The 25,352-nt window shown below is 60.7% G+C and overlaps 1 protein-coding gene across 1 annotated transcript in view; it reads right to left on the minus strand.

The window, feature by feature from the left end:
• LOC144489986 (MAP kinase-activating death domain protein-like) overlaps positions 1 to 14,041 on the minus strand; it is a gene marked incomplete at both ends in the record, with an annotated part of 35,325 nt that extends 21,284 nt beyond the window's left edge. Inside the window, 2 exons of the mRNA XM_078207810.1 lie at positions 13,714 to 13,819; positions 13,921 to 14,041. Coding sequence (XP_078063936.1) covers positions 13,714 to 13,819; positions 13,921 to 14,041 — 227 coding nt within the window. The remainder of the gene's footprint in view (positions 1 to 13,713; positions 13,820 to 13,920) is intronic.
• Between the last annotated feature and the right edge of the window lie 11,311 nt (positions 14,042 to 25,352).

The raw sequence follows: 25,352 nt of genomic DNA on the forward strand, positions 1-25,352 counted from the left end.
CAACCAACTCAAGAACAGCTTCATCCCTGCTGCCACCAGACTTTTGAATGGACCTACCTTGCATTAAGTTGATCTTTCTCTACACCCTAACTATGACTGTAACACTACATTCTGCACTCTCTCCTTTCCTTCTCCATGAACGGTATGCTTTGTCTGTATAGCGCGCAAGAAACAATAATTTTCACTTTATATTAATACATGTGACAATAATAAATCAAAGCAAATATGTCTAATTCCCTCCGAGTCCAAAGTTCTGTCTATCCCAGCCTTAAATATATTCATTGATGGAGCATCCACAGTCCTCTGGAGTAGAGAATTCGAAAGATTCACAACACTTTGAACTCAATGTTTGGCCCTTATCCTGAGACTGTGCTCCAGTGTTTTAGATTTCCTGACCAATGGAAACAATCTCTCTGCATCGACCCTATCAAACCCCTTCAGAATTGTAATGACAGAATGAAATCACATGTCATTCTGCTAAACTTCAGAGAATATAAACCCAATTTGCTCAGCCTATCATCATAGAGGGTTGTTTTTCCAACTGGAGGCCTGTGACCAGCGGTGTGCCTCAGGGATCAGTGCTGGGTCCACTGTTATTTGTATTAATGATTTGGATGAGAATTAAGTAGGCATGGTTAGCAAGTTTGCAGATGACATAAAGATTGGTGGCATAGTGGACAGTGAAGTGGTTATCGAGGATTGCAACGGGATCTTGATCAATTGGGCCAGTGGGCTGATGAATGGCAGATGGAGTTTAATTTAGATAAATGCGAGGTGATGCATTTTGGTAGATTGAACCAGAACAGAACTTAGTTAATGGTTGGTCGTTGGGGAGAGTTATAGAACAAAGGGCGGCACGGTAGCACAGTAGGGCGGCACGGTAGCACAGTGGTTAGCACTGCTGCTTCACAGCTCCAGGGTCCCGGGTTCGATTCCCGGCTCGGGTCACTGTCTGTGTGGAGTTTGCACATTCTCCTCGTGTCTGCGTGGGTTTCCTCCGGGTGCTCCGGTTTCCTCCCACAGTCCAAAGATGTGCGGGTTAGGTTGATTGGCCAGGTTAAAAAATTGCCCCTTAGAGTCCTGGGATGTGTAGGTTCGAGGGATTAGCGGGTAAAATATGTGGGGGTAGGGCCTGGGTGGGATTGTGGTCGGTGCAGACTCGATGGGCCGAATGGCCTCCTTCTGCACTGTAGGGTTTCTATGATTTCTATGATCTAGGATACAGGTTCATAGCTCCTTGGAAGTAGTGTCACAGGTGGACAAGGTAGTGAAGAAGGCATTCGGCATGCTTGGTTTCATTGGTCTGAACATTGAATACAGGAGTTGGGACGTCTTGTTGAAGTTGTACAAGACATTGGTAAGGCCACACTTGGAATACTATGTATAATTCTGGTCACTCTATTATAGTAAGGATATTATTAAACTAGAAAAAGTGTAGAAAAGAGTTACTAGGATGCTACCGGGACTTGATGGTTTGAGTTATAAGGAGAGGCTGGATAGACTGGGACTTTTTTCCCTGGAGAGTAGGAGACTTAGGGGTGATCTTATAGAGGTCTATAAAATAATGAGATCAGCTAGATAGTTAACATCTTTTCCTAAAGGTAGGGAAGTCTAAAGCTAGAGGGCATAGGTTTAAGGGGAGAGATACAAAAGGGTCCAGAGGGGCAACTTTTTCACACTGAGTGTGGTGAGTGTCTGGAACAAGCTGCCAGAGGTAGTAGTAGAGGCGGGTACAATTCTGTCTTTTAAAAAGCATTGATGTGGAGTTGCCGGCGTTGGACTGGGGTCGGCACAGTAAGTAGTCTCACAACACCAAGTTAAAGTCTAACAGGTTTATTTGGTAGCACGAGGTTTTGGAACGTTGCCCCTTCATCAGGTGAGTGAAGAGTTCGGTTCACAAACAGGGCATATATAGACACAAACTCAATTACAAGCAAATGGTTGGAATGCGAGTCTTAACAGGTAATCAAGTTATTACAGGTACAGACAATGTGAGTGGAGAGTGGGTTAAGTACAGGTTAAAGAGGTGTGAACTGTCTCCAGCCAGGACAGTTAGTGAGATTTTGCAAACCCAGGCAAGTCGTGGGGTTACAGATAGTGTGACATGAACCCAAGATCCCAGTTGAGGCTGTCCTCATGTGTGCGGAACTTGGCTATCAGTTTCTGCTCAGCGATTCTGCGTTGTCGTGTGTTGTGAAGGCCGCCTTGGAGAACGCTTACCCGAAGATCAGAGGCTGAATGCCCGTGACTGCTGAATGTTCTCCGACAGGAAGAGAACACTCCTGCCTGGTGATTGTCGAGCGGTGTTCATTCATCCGTTGTCGTAGCGTCTGCATGGTCTCGCCGATGTACCATGCCTCGGGACATCCTTTCCTGCAGTATATCAGGTAGACAATGTTGGCCGAGTCACAAGAGTATGTACCGTGTACCTGGTGGATGGTGTTCTCACATGAGATGATGGCATTCATGTCGATGATCCGGCACGTCTTGCAGAGGTTGCTGTGGCAGGGTTGTGTGGTGTCGTGGTTCTCCTGAAGGCTGGGTAGTTTGCTGCAATGGTCTGTTTGAGGTTGCGTGGTTGTTTGAAAGCAAGTAGTGGAGGTGCGGGGATGGCCTTGGTGAGATGTTCGTCTTCACCACACAGGACCTTCAACCGATGCTATACACTAGATACATTGATGACATCTTCTTCCTTTGAACTCATGGTGAACAATCACTGAAACAACTACATGATGACATCAACAAGTTCCATCCCACCATCAGACTCACCATGGACTACTCTCCAGAAACTGTTGCATTCTTGGACGCACGCATCTCCATCAAGGACGGTCACCTCAGCACTTCACTGTACCGCAAGCCCACGGATAACCACACGATGCTTCACTTCTCCAGCTTCCACCCTAAACACGTTAAAGAAGCCACTCCTGCGGACAAGCCCTCCGTATACACAGGATCTGCTCGGATGAGGAGGATCGTAACAGACACCTACAGACCCTGAAAGACACCCTCGCAAGAATAGGATATGGCGCTCAACTCATCGATCGACAGTTCCGACGTGCTACAGTGAGAAACCGCACAGACCTCCTCAGAAGACAAACACGGGACACAGTGGACAGAATACCCTTCGTCGTCCAGTACTTCCCCGGAGCGGAGAAGCTACGGCATCTTCTCCGGAGCCTTCAACATGTCATCGATGAAGAAGAACATCTCGCCAAGGCCATCCCCGCACCTCCACTACTTCCCTTCAACCTCAAACAGACCATTGTCCGCAGCAAACTACCCAGCCTTCAGGAGAACAGTGACCATGACACCACACAACCCTGCCACAGCAACCTCTGCAAGACGTGCCGGATCATCGACACGGATGCCGTCATCTCACGTGAGAACACCATCTACCAGGTGCACGGTACATACTCTTGTGATTTGGCCAACATTGTCTACCTGATACGCTGCAGGAAAGGATGTCCCGAGGCATGGTACATTGGGGAAACCATGCAGACGCTACGACAACGGATGAATGGACACCGCTCGACAATCACCAGGCAAGAGTGTTCTCTTCCTGTCGGGGAACACTTCAGCAGTCACGGGCATTCAGCCTCTGATCTTCGAGTAAGCGTTCTCCAAGGTGGCCTTCATGACATAAGACAACACAGAATTGCTGAGCAAAAACTGATAGCCAAGTTCCACACATGACGACGGCCTCAACCGGGATCTTGGGTTCACGTCACACTATCTGTAACCCCCACGACTTGCCTGGGTTTGCAAAATCTCACTAACTGTCCTGGATGGAGACAATTCACACCTCCTTAAACCTGTGCTTAACCCTCTCTCCACTCACATTGTCTGCATTTGTAAAGACTTGATTACCTGTTAAGACTCGCATTCCAACTGTTATCTTGTAATTAAGTTTGTGTCTATATATGCCCTGTTTGTGAACTGAACTCTTCATTCACCTGATGAAGGGGCAATGCTCCGAAAGCGCGTACTACCAAATAAACCTGTTGGACTTTAATTTGGTGTTGTTAAAAAGCATCGAGACAGTTACATGGTGATGTAGGGGGCTAGAACAGACTAATAAAAACATAATCATAGGTTTAGGGACACTAACACAATACTGACTTAAGAGTGAATGATCTTGAACAAGCCAGGGCTGTTGCTATAGAAGACAGCTCTGTTTGATTAACAAGTATTTTTCATTTTAAAACATATAGCTTGAATTTATGAAATGAATGAAGTCTGTTTTAGGAATTTTGTGAAACTTCAGTCAATGACAAAATACAGCAGGCCTGGTGGGAGAGGTATTCAAGAAACAATAGTTCCACTGAAGAGCAGTTCTGTTATCAGCAGTTGTCGGGAACAAGATAGCTGCTACCAATGCCAGCTTTATGAATAGGGTCATTGGGGTGTGGAATGGCCTGCCTGCTGTGATAGTGGAGTCGGACACTTTAGGAACTTTCAAGCGACTATTGGATAGGCACATGGAGCACACCAGAAAGATAGGGAGTGGGATAGCTTGATCTTGGTTTCGGACAAAGCTCGGCACAACATCGAGGGCCGAAGGGCCTGTACTGTGCCCTGTTCTATGTTCTATATGTCATACAACTTTGAGTTGATAACGCAGGTGGTGAGTAGACACAAGGGATTTCTCAGGGTCAGACGAGAGTCACATGGGTTCAATTCGGTGGGAATCATCCTCCCGTTTCATGTCCAGCATCTCATGTTATGAGACAACAGGAGGGGGTATTGTCCATAATTCCATAACAAATGAAATCCCATTAAGTCATGACGTGCATTGTTATTGGCTGGAGTTAATCACAGGATGATTATTGACTAATTTGTTTATTGGATTATATCTACTGGGAAGGTGGAAGAAATGATTTTGTAACTGTATAATTGACCTTGCAAGGGTTTTGATTAGCAGAGTGATACCAGGCGGCCCACATCCCCTATCTGGACTGCTGGGCTTCTTCATATCATTCTTCCATTTGATCGTTTGGTAAATAAGGTCACGTCTTAAAAATCAGTACACTGCGTTTCATGAGTCTTTGTATAGCTTAAGTTTGGCAATACATGGCCTCGAGAGAAAACCCCCCGTCAACACATAGGTAAGATGAATATAGAGGATATGGGCCAAATGCGGGCAATTGGGACTAGCTTAATGGTAAAAACTTGGTGGCATGGACAAGTTGGGCCAAAGGGCCCGTTTCCATGCTGTAAACTTCTATGACTCCACGGGACAACCCCCTCAGATCAGGGATCAATTTAGTGAAACTTGGCAATGCCACGCTAATGCAAGTACATCTTTATTACATAAGGAGACCAAAACATGGTTGGCCCCACATTCATGGAGGGTAGAATGTGAAAACCAGTCAGGAGTTGCAATGATCAAGAGGGAGAAGGCGGTGTGAAGGATGGTTTCATTCAGATTAGCTGAGATGGAGTGAAGTTAGGCAATGTCATTGAGATGGAAATAGGCAGACTCTGAGAACACAAACATGAGATCGGAAGCTCATCTCATGGTAACATCTTACACCCAGGTTGTGAATAAACTGGCTTAGTTCAGATTGTTGCCAAGGTGTTGGAGGGAGTCAGTAGCCAGGAAACATAGATGTAATATAGAAACATAGAAAAACTACAGCACAAACAGGCCCTTCGGCCCACAAGTTGTGCCGAACACATCCCTACCTTCTAGACCTACCTATAACCCTCCATCCTATTAAGCTCCATGTACTCATCCAGGAGTCTCTTATAAGACTCGATTGAGTTCGCCTCCACCACCACTGACGGCAGCCGATTCCACTCGCCCACCACCCTCTGTGTGAAAAACTTACCCCTAACATTTCCCCTGTACCTACCCCCCAGCACCCTAAACCTGTGTCCTCTCGTAGCAGACATTTCCACCCTGGGAAAAAGCTTCTGAGAGTCCACCCGATCTATGCCTCTCAACATCTTATACACCTCTATTAGGTCTCCTCTCATCCTTCGTCTCTCCAAGGAGAAAAGACCGAGCTCCCTCAGCCTATCCTCATAAGGCATGCCACTCAATCCAGGCAACATCCTTGTAAATCTTCTCTGCACCCTTTCAATCTTTTCCACATCCTTCCTGTAATGAGGCGACCAGAACTGAGCACAGTACTCCAAATGGGGTCGGCCGAGGGTCTTATATAGCTGTATCATTATCCCCGGACTCCGAAACTCAATCCCTCGATTGATAAAGGCCAGCACACCATACGCCTTCTTAACCACCTCCTCCACCTGCGGGGCCGATTTCAGAGTCCTATGGACCCGGACCCCAAGGTCCTTCTGATCCTCTACAGTACTAAGAGTCTTTCCCTTTATATTGTACTCCTTCATCCCATTTGACCTACCAAAATGGACCACGACGCATTTATCTGGGTTGAAGTCCATCTGCCACTTGTCCGCCCAGTCTTGCATCCTATCTATGTCCCTCTGTAACTTCTGACATCCCTCCAGACTATCCACAACCCCACCAACCTTCGTGTCGTCGGCAAACTTACCAACCCACCTCCGCTTCCTCATCCAGGTCATTTATGAAAATGACAAACAGCAAGGGTCCCAGAACAGATCCCTGGGGCACACCACTGGTGACTGACCTCCATTTAGAAATAGACCCATCTATACCCACTCTCTGCCTCCTTTGGACAAGCCCGTTCTGGATCCACCGGGCAGCAACTCCTTGGATCCCATGCCCTCTCACTTTTTCTAGAAGCCTTGCATGGGGGACCTTGTCGAACGCCTTGCTAAAATCCATATAAACCACATCTACCGCCTTCCCTTCGTCAATGTGTTTAGTCACATTTTCGAAGAACTCCACTAGGCTCGTAAGGCACGATCTGCCCTTGACAAAGCCATGCTGAGTATTCCTGAGTATACTAAACCTCTCTAAATGCTCATAAATCCTGTCGCTCAGGATCTTCTCCATCAGCTTACCAACCACTGAGGTTAGACTCACCGGTCGGTAATTACCTGGGCTATCGCTACTCCCCTTCTTGAAAATAGGAACCACATCCGCAATCCTCCAATCCTCCGGCACCTCTCCCATCTCCATCGACGACGCAAAGATCATCGCCAGAGACTCTGCAATCTCTTCCCTCGCCTCCCACAGTAAACTGGGGTACATCCCATCCGGACCCGGCGACTTATCTATCTTGATGCCATTCAAAGATTCCAGCACAACCTCTTTCTTAAAGTCCACATACTCAATCCTTTCAGTCCACCGCACGCCCGCAGTACATCCACCCAGGTCCTTCTCCTCTGTGAAAACCGAGGCAAAATACTCATTGAGCACCTCTGCCATTTCTACTGGTTCCGTACAGACTTTCCCGCCTTCACCTTTTATAGGCCCTATTCCTTCACGTCTCATCCTTTTACTCTTCACATATTTACAGAACGCCTTAGGGTTCCCCTTAATCCTACCTGCCAGGGCCTTCTCGTGACCCCTTCTGGCTCTCCTAATTTCCTTCTTTAGTCCTTTCCTACAAGCCGTTTACTCTTCTAAATCCCTATCTTCGCCAAGCTCTCTGAGCCTTTTGTACGCTTTCCTTTTCTTCTCGACTCGGTCCCGCACAGCTTTCGTGCACCACGGTTCCTTTAACCGACCAACACCTCCCTGTCTGCTCAGAACGTTGTCCTGTAGAACTCTAGACAGACATTCCTTGAAAAACTGCCACCTCTCTTCAGTACATTTCCCCGAGAATACCTCCTTCCAATTTACTCCTCTAATTTGCTGTCTAATGTCTTCATATTTCCCCTTACTCCATTTAAACACTTTCCTAGCTTGCCTGATCCTCTCTTTTTCCAATGCAAGCATAAAGGAGATAGAGTTATGATCGCTATCCCCAAGATGCTCTCCCACTGAGAGATCTGACACCTGTCCAGGTTCATTGGTCAGTATCAGATCAAGTACAGCCTCTCCTCTTGTAGGCTTGTCCACATGCTGTGTCAGGAAACCCTCCTGAACACACCTACCGAACTCTTCCCCATCCAATCCCCTTACCCTCGGGATATTCCAATCTATGTTTGGGAAATTAAAGTCTCCCATCACAACAACTCTGCTATTACTGCATCTCTATTACTGCATATCTCCAAGTAATAAATATATCTCCAAATTTGCAAATGATAGAAAGCTGGGTGGGAGGATGAACTGTGAGGAGGATGCGGAGATGCTTCAGTGTGATTTAGACAGGCTGAATGAGTGGGCATATGCATGGCAGATGCAGTATAATGTGGATAAATGTGAGGTTATCCACTTTGATAGCAAAAACAGGAAGGCAGATTATTGTCTGAATGGTTATAAATTAAGCGAGGGAAATGTGCAACAAGACCTCGGTGACCTTGTACACCAGCCATTGAAGGTAAGCATGCAGGTGCAGAAGGTGGTAAAGACGCCAAATTGACTAGGTCTACCCTTCCCGTTGCCTCGGAAAAGCAGCCAGCATAATCAAGGACCCCCATCCGCACCCAGGACATACTCAGATCAGGAGAACATTTTCTTGGCTCCGCACATTGTAAAATCCCAGTCAGTCATGAATAGCAAGAACAAAAAGCACCACAGCCAGATAACTCGCCAGGTCTACCCGTTCTTCCTCATTGTTTCTTAATGAAAACTTGTATCGCCGAGGCCTCGATTTCCCACCCCCCAGTCCAGGAGACTTGGGCAGCAGAAGCAGCCACATCCGCTGCTGTCCCCCAGTTCGGGCCGCACTCTCCCCGGCGCCTGCAGCAGCTCCTCCCGCTCATTCCATCAGGAAAAAGATACAAAACTCTGGGGTCACGTAGCAATCGACTCAAGAACAGCTTCTTTCCTGCTGCCATCAAACTTTTGAATGGACCTACCTTATATTAAGTTGATCTTTCTCTACACCCTGGTTATGACTGTAACACTACATTCTGCACCCTCTCCTTTCCTTCTCCCCTATGTACTCTATGAACGGTATGCTTTGTCTGTATAGCATGCATGAAACAATACTTTTCACTGTATATCAATACGTGACAATAATAAATCAAATCAAAAGGTAAGTTGGCCTTCATAACGAGAGGATTTGAGCACAGGAGCAGGGATGTCTTCCTGCTCCTGTGAGGCCACACCTGGAATATTCTGTCAGTTTTTGTCTCCTTATCTGAGGAAGGATGTTCTTGCTATAGAGGGAGTGGAAAGAAGACTTACCAGACTGATTCTTGGGATAGCGGGACTGACGTATGAGGAGAGATAGAGTCGGTTTGGATTATATTTGCTGGAGTTCAGAAGAATGAGGGGGCATGGGATTAGGTGGGAGGTCAGGTGTTTCTCGCTTATCGGTGCAAATTCCATGGGCCAATAGGCACTGCATGATTCCATGATTCTATCTCATAGAAACCTATAAAATTTTAGCAGGGCTAGACAGGGTAGATGCAGGAAGGATATTACGGAGGCTAGGGATTTCCAGAACCAGAGGTTACAGTCTGACACTAGGCCATTTAGGATGGAGATGAGCAGAATTTCTTCACCCAGAGAATGAGGAGTTGTGTAATTCCTTACCACAGAAAGTAGTTGAGGCCAAAACATTGTATATTTTCAAGGAGTTAGATGTAGCTCTTGTGGTGAAAGGGATCAAATGATATGGGGGAAGGTGGGATCAGGCTATTGAAAGTTAGATGAACAGCAATGATCATATTAACAGGTGGAGCAGGCTTGAAGGGCTGAATGGCCTCCTCCTGCCCCTATTTTTAATGTTTCTATAGAACATAGAACAGTACAGCACAGAACAGGCCCTTCAGCCCACAATGTTGTGCCGAACTTTATCTGAAACCAAGATCAAGCTATCCCACTCCCTATCATCCTGGTGTGCTCCATGTGCCTATCCAATAACCGCTTAAATGTTCCTGAAGTGTCCGACTCCACTATCACTGCAGGCAGTCCATTCCACACCCCAACCACTCTCTGCGTAAAGAACCTACCTCTGATATCCTTCCTGTATCTCCCACCATGAACCCTATAGTTATGCCCCCTAGTTACCGCTCCATTCACCCGAGGAAATAGTCTTTGAACGTTCACTCTATCTATCTCCTTCATCATTTTATAAACCTCTATTAAGTCTCCCCTCAGCCTCCTCCGCTCCAGAGAGAACAGCCCTAGCTCCCTCAACCTTTCCTCATAAGACCTACCCTCCAAACCAGGCATAAAGTTTGGAGTTTGGAGCAGGAATTGAAAACAATAGTTAATTGGAGGAAATCACTGTTCATCTTCGGTTGGATGTCAGATGGGCAGTCGGATAGTTGTACCAGCAGAGCAGTGGATTGAGGCGGTGGTGGTGAGGGAGGAGGGGGAGGTGAGGGAGGAGGGGGAGGTGAGGGGGGAGGAGGAGGCGAGGGAGGAGGAGGAGGAGGCGAGGGAGGAGGAGGAGGAGGCGAGGGAGGAGGAGGAGGCGAGGGAGGAGGAGGAGGCGAGGGAGGAGGAGGAGGCGAGGGAGGAGGAGGCGAGGGAGGAGGAGGAGGCGAGGGAGGAGGAGGAGGCGAGGGAGGAGGAGGAGGCGAGGGAGGAGGAGGAGGCGAGGGAGGAGGAGGAGGCGAGGGAGGAGGAGGAGGCGAGGGAGGAGGAGGAGGCGAGGGAGGAGGGGGAGGCGAGGGAGGAGGAGGAGGCGAGGGAGGAGGGGGAGGCGAGGGAGGAGGAGGAGGCGAGGGAGGAGGAGGAGGCGAGGGAGGAGGAGGCGAGGGAGGAGGAGGAGGCGAGGGAGGAGGAGGCGAGGGAGGAGGAGGAGGCGAGGGAGGAGGAGGAGGCGAGGGAGGAGGAGGAGGCGAGGGAGGAGGAGGAGGCGAGGGAGGAGGAGGAGGCGAGGGAGGAGGAGGAGGTGAGGGAGGAGGAGGAGGCGAGGGAGGAGGAGGAGGCGAGGGAGGAGGAGGAGGCGAGGGAGGAGGAGGAGGAGGAGGTGAGGGAGGAGGAGGACGCGGAGGCCAGGGAGGCGGAGGCCAGGGAGGCGGAGGCCAGGGAGCCGGCGGTCAGGGAGCCAGAGGCCAGGGAGGCGGAGGCGGTGGTGAGGGAGGTTATGTGGTCTTCGGTCAGCAAACTTATACAAGGTAGTTGGATGATGTTGCCAAGGGCCAGCTTGTTGCTGAGAAAGAAGCAGGGGACAGCATTGATGTTTCAGAGACAGCAGAGAGCAGGAAGAGCAGCTATTGCAAATCGCTGGCTACAACTAGAGACGAGGTGGAGATGCCGGCTTTGGACTGGAGTGAATCACCTGATGAAGGAGCAGTGCTCCGAAAGCTCGTGATTCCAAATAAAGCTGTTGGACTTTAACCTGGCATTGTGAGACTTCTTACTGTACAACTAGATCGAGAAGAGTCCCAGGCAGCAGGAGCACAATGGAGAGGCATTCGAGCAGGATACAGTGATCAACTGGCTCAAAGACTGCAGACAAACAGATGGGGAAGGATGAAGAGGAAGAATTGACCTTTGCCACAGTCATGTGGTCATTTGATAAGAGCGCATTCTGTGCTTTGGCAGGAGTGGAAACTTGATTAGATGGATTCAAATAGAGTTCCAAGAAAGTTTGGCATGGATTAGGGAGGTGACAATGCAGTCAATGAGTTTCCCAGGAAAGAGAGGTTGGAGATGGGGTGGTACTTTGCAAAGACAAAGGGGTCAGGGTGAGCAGAAGGTGATGATAGCAGAATTAAAGGAGGGACAGCAGTCAGTGAGAGGACCGTTCACACTATCAGCAAACATGGGTGCCAGGTAGGAAAGCTGGGTTTAGTGAGATTGGATCGATGAAAGAGAAGTTGGATCTCCGCAATAACGTAAAATATCAAGAGCCGAGATAGAACAACTCCTGTCCTGGGAGTGTTTATGGGCGTTGGACTGGGGTAAACACAGTAAGAAGTCTCACAACACCAGGTTAAAGTCCAACAGGTTTATTTGGTAGCAAATGCCATTAGCTTTCAGAGCGCTGCCCCTTCGTCAGGTGGAATGGGAGATGTGCTCACAAACAGGGCATACAGAGACACAAACTCAATTTACAGAATAATGATTGGAATGCTAATCAAGTCTTAAAGGTACAGACAATGTGAGTGGAGAGAGCATTAAGCACAGGTTAAAGAGATGTGTATTGTTTCCGGACAGGACAGCTCGTGAGATTTTGCAAGTCCAGGCAAGTTGTGGGGGTTACAGATAGTGTGACATGAACCCAAGATCCCGGTTTAGGCCGTCCTCATGTGTGTGGAACTTGGCTATCAGTTTCTGCTCATCGACCCTGCGTTGTCGTGTGTCGTGAAGGCCGCCTTGGAGAACACTTACCCGGAGATCAGAGGATGAATGCCCGTGACCGCTGAAGAGTTCCCCAACAGGAAGAGAACAGTCTTGCCTGGTGATTGTCGTGCGGTGTTCATTCATCCGTTGTCGTAGCCAAATCGTAGTTGTCGTGACAAACACGGGACACGGTAGACAGAGTACCCTTCGTCGTCCAGTACTTCCCCGGAGCGGAGAAGCTACGACATCTCCTCCGGAGCCTTCAACATGTCATCGATGAAGACGAACATCTCGCCGAGGCCATCCCCACACCCCCACTTCTTATCTTCAAACAGCCGCATAACCTCAAACAGACCACTGTCCACAGAAAACTACCCAGCCTTCAGGAGAACAGTGAGCACGACACCACACAACCCTGCCACAGCAACCTCTGCAAGACGTGCCGGATCATCGACACGGATGCCATCATCTCACGTGAGAACACCATCCACCAGGTACACGGTACATACTCTTGCAACTCGGACAACATTGTCTACCTGCTACGCTGCAGGAAAGGATGTCCTGAGGCATGGTACATTGGGGAAACTATGCAGACGCTACGACAACGGATGAATGAACACCGCTCGACAATCACCAAGCAAGACTGTTCTCTTCCTGTTGGGGAGCACTTCAGCGGTCACGGGCATTCATCCTCTGATCTTCGGGTAAGCATTCTCCAAGGCGGCCTTCACAACACCGCAAGGTCGCTGAGCAGAAACTGATAGCCAAGTTCCACACACATGAGGACGGCCTCAACCGGGATCTTGGGTTCATGTCACACTATCTGTAACCCCCACAACTTGCCTGGACTTGCAAAATCTCACTAGCTGTCCTGTCTGGAGACAATACACATCTCTTTAATCTGTGCTTAATGCTCTCTCCATTCACATGGTCTGTACCTTTAAGACTTGATTAGCTGTATTAGCATTGATTAGCTTGATTAGCATTCCAATCATTATTCTGTAAATTGAGTTTGTGTCTCTGTATGCCCTGTTTGGGAGCACATCTCCCACTCCACCTGACGAAGGGGCAGCGCTCCGAAAGCTAGTGGCATTTGCTACCAAATAAACCTGTTGGACTTTAGCCTGGTGTTGTGAGACTTCTTACAGTGTTTATGGGGACAGGGCAGAGAGCGCTTTACTCTGTATCTAACCGTGCTGTATCTGTCCTGGGAGTGTTTGATGCGTGTGTTACCTGGTGTTGTTAAAACTCTGACTGTGTTTGATGCGGACAGTGTAGAGAGAGCTTTACTCTGTATCTAACCTCATGTTGTACCTGTCTTGGGAGTGTTTATGGGGACAGCACAGAGAGAGCTTTACTGTGAATCTTACTTTGTGCTGTAACTGACCCACTGAACAACCGCAGGACAGTGCAGAGTGGCACTAATTTTGGGCCCAATCATCCTGTCTACCCCAGTGTCTGGAGCTCACCTTGACCATCAGCATATAGACAATCATATTGTAGAGTAATGTAGACAGCAATCGGTCTTCATCGTCTTCCAACCGCTTTCGGTCGTGCTCCCCCAGCGACTCATACCTGCAGAAAGAAAGTCAGACATGTTCACAGAGGAGGCTTGCACCCTCACTGAGCTGCAGTGACATGCATCCCTTTACTGCAGAGTGAAAGACATGCTGTACCTGTCAATCATTTCTTGTGGTCCCTGGTCCATGCCCATTCCTTCTCTCTCCAGCATCACTGCATCCAGGTAAGTATCCTCCCAGAACTGGACTTGGTCCCACAGCACCGAGCGTTCCTTACCTGCCGAGGAGCAGTGGGTGAGACACTTATATCAGTACATACCACACCCACTCAACCAGAGTCACCAGCCACATGACAACACATAGCACTGGCAAGCACCATCGCTGATAAGGCAGAGCTTGGGCAGTGTGACCAGGGCTGGATCAGCACATGGCACCGTCAGTGAGGGTTTGGCATAATGCTCTATAATCCCACTGAATGACCAAGGGCAGGAATAAACAGAAATCAGCAGGATGGAGGAGGATCAGAGTACAGGCAAATATACAGTGAAGAGGGGGCCGAGTGATCGATACCCCGTATAGAGGAGGTCGAGTGATCGATACCCCATACAGAGGGGGCCGAGTGATCGATACCCCATACAGAGGGGGCCGAGTCATTGATACCCCATACAGAGGGGGCCGAGTGATCGATACCCCGTATAGAGGGGGCCGAGTGATCGATACCCCGTATAGAGGAGGTCGAGTGATCGATACCCCGTATAGAGGGGGCCGAGTGATCGATACCCCGTATAGAGGAGGTCGAGTGATCGATACCCCGTATAGAGGGGGCCGAGTGATCGATACCCCGTATAGAGGAGGTCGAGTGATCGATACCCAATACAGAGGGGGCCGAGTGATCGATAACCCGTATAGAGGAGGTCGAGTGATTGATACCCCGTATAGAGGAGGTCGAGTGATTGATACCCCGTATAGAGGGGTATCTTATATGGGTATTGATACTCATTAGGCCATAAGACATAGGAGCAGAATTAGGCCATTCGGCCCATCGAGTCTGCTCCACCATTCAATCATGACTGATATTTTTCTCATCCCCATTCTCCGGCTTTTTCCCCATAACCCCTGATCCCCTTATTAATCAAGAACCTATCTATCTCTTTCTTAAAGACACTTAATGACCCGGCCTCCACAGTCTTCTGCAGCAAAGAGTTCTAGTTTTTCCTACTAGTGGAAACATCCTCTCCATCCGTTACAGAGGGGGCAGACTGATGGATACCCCGTACAGAGAGGGCAGAGTGATTGATACTCGGTGGGTAGCAGGACAGTGTTTATCAGTGCATGTGGCTGATCAGCGTGGAGGTGAACTGGGGCTGAGAAAGATCAGACTGAGAGTTGCCTGAATGTTTCACATTCCATAATTCACATTCCAAGCTCAAACATTCCACACTGACACATGGCACAGCGAGGGGGGGTTACAATCTGCTAGCCACATGGTGAGCAGCATGAACACATCTCCAGGGCTCACAGACAATTCCTATTGGAAACAATCCCTCCACAAAATCTGGACACAGTGAGTGGCCAGAGGAATAGGCACTCAGCAGGACAGAGCACCCCACTATCCAACAAACTGTGCTCAACTGACAGCATTTCAGAGAGAGCGACTGACAGAGGAGGGTGGGGGAAAAGGTTGGAATACGCGTGGGGGGAAAGGGGGGGATGTTGGGAGGGAGGTTGGGAGGGGGGAAGGGGGTGGGGAAGGGAGGGGGGAAGGGGGTGGGGAAGGGGGCTGGGAGGGGGTGGGGAAGGGGGTGGGGAAGGGGGCTGGGAGGGGGTGGGGAAGGGGGCTGGGAGGGGGTGGGGAAGGGGGCTGGGAGGGGGTGGGGAAGGGGGCTGGGAGGGGGTGGGGAAGGGGGCTGGGAGGGGGTGGGGAAGGGGGCTGGGAGGGGGTGGGGAAGGGGGCTGGGAGGGGGTGGGGAAGGGGGCTGGGAGGGGGTGGGGAAGGGGTGGGGAAGGGGGCTGGGAGGGGGTGGGGAAGGGGGCTGGGAGGGGGTGGGGAAGGGGGCTGGGAGGAGGTGGGGAAGGGGGCTGGGAGGGGGTGGGGGAGGGGGCTGGGAGGGGGTGGGGGAGGGGGCGGGGAAGGGGGCTGGGAGGGGGCGGGAAAGGAGGCTGGGAGGAGGGGAAGGGGCTGGGAGGGGCAGGGAGGGGCTGGGAGGGGCAGGAAGGGGCTGGGAGGGGCAGGAAGGGGCTGGGAGGGGCAGGAAGGGGCTGGGAGGGGCAGGAAGGGGCTGGGAGGGGCAGGAAGGGGCTGGGAGGGGCAGGAAGGGGCTGGGAGGGGCAGGAAGGGGCTGGGAGGGGCAGGAAGGGGCTGGGAGGGTGGGGTAAAGGGCTGGGAGGGTGGGGTAAGGGGCTGGGAGGGTGGGGTAAGGGGCTGGGAGGGTGGGGTAAGGGGCTGGGAGGGTGGGGTAAGGGGCTGGGAGGGTGGGGTAAGGGGCTGGGAGGGTGGGGTAAGGGGCTGGGAGGGTGGGGTAAGGGGCTGGGAGGGTGGGGTAAGGGGCTGGGAGGGTGGGGTAAGGGGCTGGGAGGGTGGGGTAAGGGGCTGGGAGGGTGGGGTAAGGGGCTGGGAGGGTGGGGTAAGGGGCTGGGAGGGTGGGGTAAGGGGCTGGGAGGGTGGGGTAAGGGGCTGGGAGGGTGGGGTAAGGGGCTGGGAGGGTGGGGTAAGGGGCTGGGAGGGTGGGGTAAGGGGCTGGGAGGGTGGGGTAAGGGGCTGGGAGGGTGGGGTAAGGGGCTGGGAGGGTGGGGTAAGGGGCTGGGAGGGTGGGGTAAGGGGCTGGGAGGGTGGGGTAAGGGGCTGGGAGGGTGGGGTAAGGGGCTGGGAGGGTGGGGTAAGGGGCTGGGAGGGTGGGGTAAGGGGCTGGGAGGGTGGGGTAAGGGGCTGGGAGGGTGGGGTAAGGGGCTGGGAGGGTGGGGTAAGGGGCTGGGAGGGTGGGGTAAGGGGCTGGGGGGGGTAAGGGGCTAGGGGGGGGGAAGGGGTTGGGAGGGGTCGGAAGGGGTTGGGAGGGGGGAAGACGGAAGGGGGCTGGGAGCTGGGAGGGGGAAGGGGGCTGGGAGGGGGGGAAGGGGGCTGGGAGGGGGGGGAAGGGGGCTGGGAGGGGGGGGAAGGGGGCTGGGAGGGGGGGGAAGGGGGCTGGGAGGGGGGGGAAGGGGGCTGGGAGGGGGGGGAAGGGGGCTGGGAGGGGGGGGAAGGGGGCTGGGAGGGGGGGAAGGGGGCTGGGAGGGGGGGAAGGGGGCTGGGAGGGGGGGAAGGGGGCTGGGAGGGGGGGAAGGGGGCTGGGAGGGGGGGGAAGGGGGCTGGGAGGGGGGGAAGGGGGCTGGGAGGGGGGGAAGGGGGCTGTGAGAGGGGGGGAAGGGGGCTGGGAGGGGGGGAAGGGGGCTGGGAGGGGGGGAAGGGGGCTGGGAGGGGGGGAAGGGGGCTGGGAGGGGGGGAAGGGGGCTGGGAGGGGGGGAAGGGGGCTGGGAGGGGGGGAAGGGGGCTGGGAGGGGGGGAAGGGGGCTGGGAGGGGGGGAAGGGGGCTGGGAGGGGGGGAAGGGGGCTGGGACGGGGGGAAGGGGGCTGGGAGGGGGGGAAGGGGGCTGGGAGGTGGGGAAGGGGGCTGGGAGGTGGGGAAGGGGGCTGGGAGGTGGGGAAGGGGGCTGGGAGGGGGGGAAGGGGGCTGGGAGGGGGGGAAGGGGGCTGGGAGGGGGGGAAGGGGGCTGGGAGGGGGGGAAGGGGGCTGGGAGGGGGGGAAGGGGGCTGGGAGGGGGGGAAGGGGGCTGGGAGGGGGGGAAGGGGGCTGGGAGGGGGGGAAGGGGGCTGGGAGGGGGGGAAGGGGGCTGGGAGGGGGGGAAGGGGGCTGGGAGGGGGGGAAGGGGGCTGGGAGGGGGGGAAGGGGGCTGGGAGGGGGGGAAGGGGGCTGGGAGGGGGGGAAGGGGGCTGGGAGGGGGGGAAGGGGGCTGGGAGGGGGGGAAGGGGGCTGGGAGGGGGGGAAGGGGGCTGGGAGGGGGGGAAGGGGGCTGGGAGGGGGGGAAGGGGGCTGGGAGGGGGGGAAGGGGGCTGGGAGGGGGGGAAGGGGGCTGGGAGGGGGGGAAGGGGGCTGGGAGGGGGGGAAGGGGGCTGGGAGGGGGGGAAGGGGGCTGGGAGGGGGGGAAGGGGGCTGGGAGGGGGGGAAGGGGGCTGGGAGGGGGGGAAGGGGGCTGGGAGGGGGGGAAGGGGGCTGGGAGGGGGGGAAGGGGGCTGGGAGGGGGGGAAGGGGGCTGGGAGGGGGAAGGGGGCTAGGAGGGGGGAAGGGGGCTAGGAGGGGGGAAGGGGGCTAGGAGGGGGGAAGGGGGCTAGGAGGGGGGAAGGGGGCTCGGTGGGGGGGAACGGGGCTGGGAGGGGCGGAAGGGGGCTGGGACGGTGGGAAGGGGAGTTGGAAGTGTGGAACGGGGGCTGGGAGGGGTTGAAAGGGGCTGAGGGGGGGAAGGGGGCTGAGGGGGGGAAGGGGGCTGAGGGGGGGGGAAGGGGGCTGAGTGGGGGGGAAGGGGGCTGAGGGGGGGGGGAAGGGGGCTGAGGGGGGGGGAAGGGGGCTGAGGGGGGGGGGAAGGGGGCTGAGGGGGGGGGAAGGGGGCTGAGGGGGGGGGAAGGGGGCTGAGGGGGGGAAGGGGGGCTGAGGGGGGAAGGGGGGCTGGGGGGGGAAGGGGGCTGAGGGGGGGAAGGAGGCTGAGGGGGGGAAGGGGGGCTGAGGGGGGGAAGGGGGGCTGAGGGGGGGAAGGGGGGCTGAGGGGCGGGAAGGGGGCTGAGGTGGGGGAAGGGGGCTGAGGGGGGGAAAGGGGGGCTGAGGGGGGGAAAGGGGGGCTGAGGGGGGGGAAGGGGGGCTGAGGGGGGGGAAGGGGGGCTGAGGGGGGGAAGGGGGCTGAGTGGGGGGAAGGGGGCTGAGTGGGGGGAAGGGGGCTGAGTGGGGGGAAGGGGGCTGGGATGGGGGGCAGGGGGCTGGGATGGGGGGAAGGGGGCTGGGAGGGGGGAAGGGGGCTGGGAGGGGGGAAGGGGGCTGGGAGGGGGGGAAGGGAGCTGGGAGGGGGGGAAGGGGGCTGGGAGGGGGGGAAGGGGGCTGGGAGGGGGGGAAGGGGGCTGGGAGGGGGGGAAGGGGGCTGGGAGGGGGGGAAGGGGGCTGGGACGGGGGGAAGGGGGCTGGGAGGGGGGAAGGGGGCTGGGAGGTGGGGAAGGGGGCTGGGAGGTGGGGAAGGGGGCTGGGAGGTGGGGAAGGGGGCTGGGAGGGGGGGAAGGGGGCTGGGAGGTGGGGAAGGGGGCTGGGAGGGGGGGAAGGGGGCTGGGAGGGGGGGAAGGGGGCTGGGAGGGGGGGAAGGGGGCTGGGAGGGGGGGAAGGGGGCTGGGAGGGGGGGAAGGGGGCTGGGAGGGGGGGAAGGGGGCTGGGAGGGGGGGAAGGGGGCTGGGAGGGGGGGAAGGGGGCTGGGAGGGGGGGAAGGGGGCTGGGAGGGGGGGAAGGGGGCTGGGAGGGGGGGAAGGGGGCTGGGAGGGGGGGAAGGGGGCTGGGAGGGGGGAAGGGGGCTGGGAGGGGGGGAAGGGGGCTGGGAGGGGGGGAAGGGGGCTGGGAGGGGGGGAAGGGGGCTGGGAGGGGGGGAAGGGGGCTGGGAGGGGGGGAAGGGGGCTGGGAGGGGGGGAAGGGGGCTGGGAGGGGGGGAAGGGGGCTGGGAGGGGGGGAAGGGGGCTGGGAGGGGGGGAAGGGGGCTGGGAGGGGGGGAAGGGGGCTGGGAGGGGGGGAAGGGGGCTGGGAGGGGGAAGGGGGCTAGGAGGGGGGAAGGGGGCTAGGAGGGGGGAAGGGGGCTAGGAGGGGGGGAAGGGGGCTAGGAGGGGGGAAGGGGGCTCGGTGGGGGGGAACGGGGCTGGGAGGGGCGGAAGGGGGCTGGGACGGTGGGAAGGGGAGTTGGAAGTGTGGAACGGGGGCTGGGAGGGGTTGAAAGGGGCTGTGGGGGGGAAGGGGGCTGAGGGGGGGAAGGGGGCTGAGGGGGGGAAGGGGGCTGAGGGGGGGGGAAGGGGGCTGAGTGGGGGGGAAGGGGGCTGAGGGGGGGGGAAGGGGGCTGAGGGGGGGGGAAGGGGGCTGAGGGGGGGGGAAGGGGGCTGAGGGGGGGGGGAAGGGGGCTGAGGGGGGGGAAGGGGGCTGAGGGGGGGGGAAGGGGGCTGAGGGGGGGGAAGGGGGGCTGAGGGGGGAAGGGGGGCTGAGGGGGGGGGAAGGGGGCTGAGGGGGGGAAGGAGGCTGAGGGGGGGAAGGGGGGCTGAGGGGGGGAAGGGGGGCTGAGGGGGGGAAGGGGGGCTGAGGGGCGGGAAGGGGGCTGAGGTGGGGGAAGGGGGCTGAGGGGGGGAAAGGGGGGCTGAGGGGGGGAAAGGGGGGCTGAGGGGGGGAAAGGGGGGCTGAGGGGGGGGAAGGGGGGCTGAGGGGGGGGAAGGGGGGCTGAGGGGGGGAAGGGGGCTGAGTGGGGGGAAGGGGGCTGAGTGGGGGGAAGGGGGCTGGGATGGGGGGCAGGGGGCTGGGATGGGGGGCAGGGATGGGGGGCAGGGGGCTGGGATGGGGGGCAGGGGGGCTGGGATGGGGGGCAGGGGGCTGGGATGGGGGGCAGGGGGCTGGGATGGGGGGCAGGGGGCTGGGATGGGGGGCAGGGGGCTGGGATGGGGGGCAGGGGGCTGGGATGGGGGGCAGGGGGCTGGGATGGGGGGCAGGGGGCTGGGATGGGGGGCAGGGGGCTGGGATGGGGGGCAGAGGGCTGGGATGGGGGGCAGGGGGCTGGGATGGGGGGCAGGGGGCTGGGATGGGGGGCAGGGGGCTGGGATGGGGGGCAGGGGGCTGGGATGGGGGGCAGGGGGCTGTGAGGGGCGAAACAGGGCTGTGAGGGAGGAGGGCGCGAGGGAGGGATGGAGGCTGGAGTGAGGGATGGAGGCTGGAGGGAGGAGGGAGGGGAGGGAGGCTGGAGGGGGGAGGGAGGCCGGAGGGGGGAGGGGTCGGCCAGAGGGGGGGATGGATGGAGGCCGGGGAGGGGTTTTTTGGAGGGAGGCCAGAGGGGGGGGGGGGGGGGAGGGGGGATGGAGGGAGGCCAGGGGCGTTGGGGGGTGGGGTGAGGGGCAGGTCGGAGGTGGGGGGTGGCGGGCAGGTCGGAGGTGGCGGGGGGGGGGGGGTGGGGGGGAGAGGCAGATCAGAGGTGGGGGGGGTGGGGAGGGGGAGGCCTGGGGGGGAGGGGGGAGATAGAGGCCGGATAGGGGGGGAGGAGGTAGGCCGGAGGGGGGTGGGGGTGGCTGGGGAGGGAGTCCGGTGGGGGGTGAGGGGGCCGGGGGGGGAGGGGGTGGGGGAGGGAGGCCGGAAGTGTTGGGGGGGGGGGGGGGGAGAGAGGAGAGGGTGGTCTGATCGGGGTAGGGCAGCCGGACGTGGGGGGGGGGAGCGGGCTGGGGAGGGAGGCCGGAGGAGGCTGAGGGAGGCCCGGGTGGGTGGGGAGGGGCGGCTGGAGGGGGGGAGGGAGACTGGAAGGGGGAGAGGGGCTGGAGGGGGGGAGGGGAGCTGGGAGGGGGAGGGGGGAGGAGAGGCCGAAGGCGGGGTGGGAGGGGGTGGAGAGGCTGGAGGGCGGGAGGGAGGCCGGGGCGGGGGGGGGGGGGAAGCCAGAGGGGGGAGGGAGGGAGGGAGGGGGAAAGGGAGGGAGGCTGGGAGGGAAGGAGAGAGGGAGGCTGGAGGGGGGTGACCATAGGGGGGAATGGAGGGGGGCCGGAGGGGTGGATAGAGGGGAGATGGAGGGGGGAAATGAAGGGGGTGCCGGGAGGGGGGGGATGGAGGGGGTGCCGGAGGGGTGGGGGAGGGATGGAGGGGGTGCCGGAGGGGGGGATGGAGGGGGTGCCGGAGGGGGGGGGATGGAGGGGTGCCGGGAGGGGGGGATGGAGAGGTGCCAGAGGGGGGGATGGAGAGGTGCCAGAGGGGGGATGGAGAGGTGCCGGAGGGGGGGGGATGGAGAGGTGCCAGAGGGGGGGATGGAGAGGTGCCAGAGGGGGGGATGGAGAGGTGCCAGAGGGGGGGGATGGAGAGGTGCCGGAGGGGGGTTTGGAGGTCGGGCAAGGGAGACCGGAGGGGGGCCAGGGAGGCTGGAGGGGCGAGGAAGGCCGGAGGGGGGGGGGGGGGGAGAGGAGGCAGGGGAGGTGGAGGGGAGGGTGGCTGGAAGGGGAAGGGGTTGCCGGAGGGGGGGGCGGACGGAAGAGGACGGGGGGAAAAGGGGGGATGGGGGGGAAAGGGGGGATGGGGAGGGGGGGATGGGGAGGCAGGGAGGGGGAGGGCGGAGGGAGGGAGAGGGCTGGACAGGGCAGGGCAGGGAGGGCAGGGCAGGGAGGGCAGGGCAGGGCAGGGAGGGCGGGACGGGGAGGACGGAGGGAGGGGAGGGCGGAGTGGGGGGGCGGAGTGGGGGGGGCGGAGTAGGGGGGCGGAGTGGGGGGCGGAGTGTGGGGGGGGCGGAGTGGGGGGGGCGGAGTGGGGGGGGCGGAGTGGGGGGGGCGGAGTGGGGGGGGCGGAGTGGGGGGGGCGGAGTGGGGGGGGCGGAGTGGGGGGGCGGAGTGGGGGGGGCGGAGTGGGGGGGCGGAGTGGGGGGGGCGGAGTGGGGGGGGCGGAGTGGGGGGGGCGGAGTGGGGGGGGCGGAGTGGGGGGGTGGAGTGGGGGGGGCGGAGTGGGGGGGGGCGGAGTGGGGGGGGCGGAGTGGGGGGGCGGAGTGGGGGGGGCGGAGTGGGGGGGGCGGAGTGGGGGGGGCGGAGTGGGGGGGGCGGAGTGGGGGGGGCGGAGTGGGGGGGGCGGAGGGAGGGAGGGGGCGGAGTGGGGGGGCGGAGGGAGGGAGGGGGCGGGCGGAGGGAGGGAGGGGGCGGGCGGAGGGAGGGAGGGGGCGGGCGGAGGGAGGGAGGGGGCGGGCGGAGGGAGGGAGGGGGCGGGTGGAGGGAGGGAGGGGGCGGGCGGAGGGAGGGAGGGGGCGGGAGGAGGGAGGGAGGGGGCGGGCGGAGGGAGGGAGGGGGCGGGCGGAGGGAGGGAGGGGGCGGGCGGAGGGAGGGAGGGGGCGGGCGGAGGGAGGGAGGGGGCGGGCGGAGGGAGGGAGGGTGCGGGCGGAGGGAGGGAGGGGGCGGGCAGAGGGAGGGAGGGGGCGGGCGGAGGGAGGGGGCGGAGGGAGGGAGGGGGCGGGCGGAGGGAGGGAGGGAGGGGGCGGGCGGAGGGAGGGAGGGGGCGGGCGGAGGGAGGGAGGGGGCGGGCGGAGGGAGGGAGGGGGCGGGCGGAGGGAGGGAGGGGGCGGGCGGAGGGAGGGAGGGGGCGGGCGGAGGGAGGGGGCGGGCGGAGGGAGGGAGGGGGCGGGCGGAGGGAGGGAGGGGGCGGGCGGAGGGAGGGAGGGGGCGGGCGGAGGGAGAGAGGGGGCGGGCGGAGGGAGGGAGGGGGCGGGCGGAGGGAGGGAGGGGGCGGGCGGAGGGAGGGAGGGGGCGGGCGGAGGGAGGGAGGGGGCGGGCGGAGGGAGGGAGGGGGCGGGCGAAGGGAGGGAGGGGCGGGCGAAGGGAGGGAGGGGCGGGCGGAGGGAGGGAGGGGCGGGCGGAGGGAGGGAGGGGGCGGGCGGAGGGAGGGAAGGGGCGGGGGGATGGAGGGGGCGGCGGCGGAGGGAGGGAGGGGGCGGGCGGAAAGAGGGGGCGGGCGGAGGGAGAGGCGGGCGGAGGGAGAGGCGGGCGGAGGGAGAGGCGGGCGGAGGGAGAGGCGGGCGGAGGGAGAGGCGGGCGGAGGGAGAGGCGGGCGGAGGGAGAGGCGGGCGGAGGGAGAGGCGGGCGGAGGGAGAGGCGGGCGGAGGGAGAGGCGGGCGGAGGGAGAGGCGGGCGGAGGGAGAGGCGGGCGGAGGGAGAGGCGGGCGGAGGGAGAGGCGGGCGGAGGGAGAGGCGGGCGGAGGGAGAGGCGGGCGGAGGGAGAGGCGGGCGGAGGGAGAGGCGGGGCGGAGGGGGAGGCGGGCGGAGGGGGAGGCGGGGCGGAGGGGGAGGCGGGCGGAGGGGGAGGCGGGCGGAGGGGGAGGCGGGCGGAGGGGGAGGCGGGCGGAGGGGGAGGCGGGCGGAGGGGGAGGCGGGCGGAGGGGGAGCCGGGCGGAGGGGGAGCCGGGCGGAGGGGGAGGCGGGCGGAGGGGGAGGCGGGCGGAGGGGGAGGCGGGCGGAGGGGGAGGCGGGCGGAGGGGGAGGCGGGCGGAGGGGGAGGCGGGCGGAGGGGGAGGCGGGCGGAGGGGGAGGCGGGCGGAGGGGGAGGCGGGCGGAGGGGGAGGCGGGCGGAGGGGGAGGCGGGCGGAGGGGGAGGCGGGCGGAGGGGGAGGCGGGCGGAGGGGGAGGCGGGCGGAGGGGGAGGCGGGCGGAGGGGGAGGCGGGCGGAGGGGGAGGCGGGCGGAGGGGGAGGCGGGCGGAGGGGGAGGCGGGCGGAGGGGGAGGCGGGCGGAGGGGGAGGCGGGCGGAGGGGGAGGCGGGCGGAGGGGGAGGCGGGCGGAGGGGGAGGCGGGCGGAGGGGGAGGCGGGCGGAGGGGGAGGCGGAGGGGGGGCGGCGGAGGGGGAGGCGGGCGGAGGGGGAGGCGGGCGGAGGGGGAGGCGGGCGGAGGGGGAGGCGGGCGGAGGGGGAGGCGGGCGGAGGGGGAGGCGGGCGGAGGGGGAGGCGGGCGGAGGGGGAGGCGGGCGGAGGGGGAGGCGGGCGGAGGGGAGGCGGGCGGAGGGAGAGGCGGGCGGAGGGAGAGGCGGGCGGAGGGAGAGGCGGGCGGAGGAGAGGCGGGCGGAGGGAGAGGCGGGCGGAGGGAGAGGCGGGCGGAGGGAGAGGCGGGCGGAGGGAGAGGCGGGCGGAGGGAGAGGCGGGCGGAGGGAGAGGCGGGCGGAGGGAGAGGCGGGCGGAGGGAGAGGCGGGCGGAGGGAGAGGCGGGCGGAGGGAGAGGCGGGCGGAGGGAGAGGCGGGCGGAGGGAGAGGCGGGCGGAGGGAGGGGGCGGGCGGAGGGAGGGAGGGGGCGGGCGGAGGGAGGGAGGGGGCGGGCGGAGGGACGGAGGGGGCGGGCGGAGGGAGGGTGGGGGCGGGCGGAGGGAGGGAGGGGGCGGGCGGAGGGAGGGAGGGGGCGGGCGGAGGGAGGGAGGGGGCGGGCGGAGGGAGGGAGTGGGCGGGCTGAGGGAGGGAGGGGGCGGAGGGAGGGAGGGGGCGGGCGGAGGGACGGAGGGTCGGGCGGGAGGGAAGGAGGGGGCGGGCGGAGGGAGGGAGGGGGCGGGCGGAGGGAGGGAGGGGGCGGGCGGAGGGAGGGAGGGGGCGGGCGGAGGGAGGGAGGGGGCGGGCGGAGGGAGGGAGGGGGCGGCGGAGGGAGGGAGGGAGGGGGGGGCGGAGGGAGGGGGCGGGCGGAGGGAGGGAGGGAGGGGGCGGGCGGAGGGAAGGAGGGGGCGGGCGGAGGGAAGGAGGGGGCGGGCGGAGGGAGGGAGGGGGCGGGCGGAGGGGAGGGAGGGAGGGGCCGGGCGGAGGGAGGGGAGGGGGCGGGCGGAGGGAAGGGAGGGGGCGGGCGGAGGGAGGGAGGGGGCG

The sequence above is a fragment of the Mustelus asterias genome, unplaced genomic scaffold (genome assembly GCF_964213995.1).
Source record: "Mustelus asterias unplaced genomic scaffold, sMusAst1.hap1.1 HAP1_SCAFFOLD_2743, whole genome shotgun sequence".
Classification (NCBI taxonomy): Eukaryota; Metazoa; Chordata; class Chondrichthyes; order Carcharhiniformes; family Triakidae; genus Mustelus; species Mustelus asterias.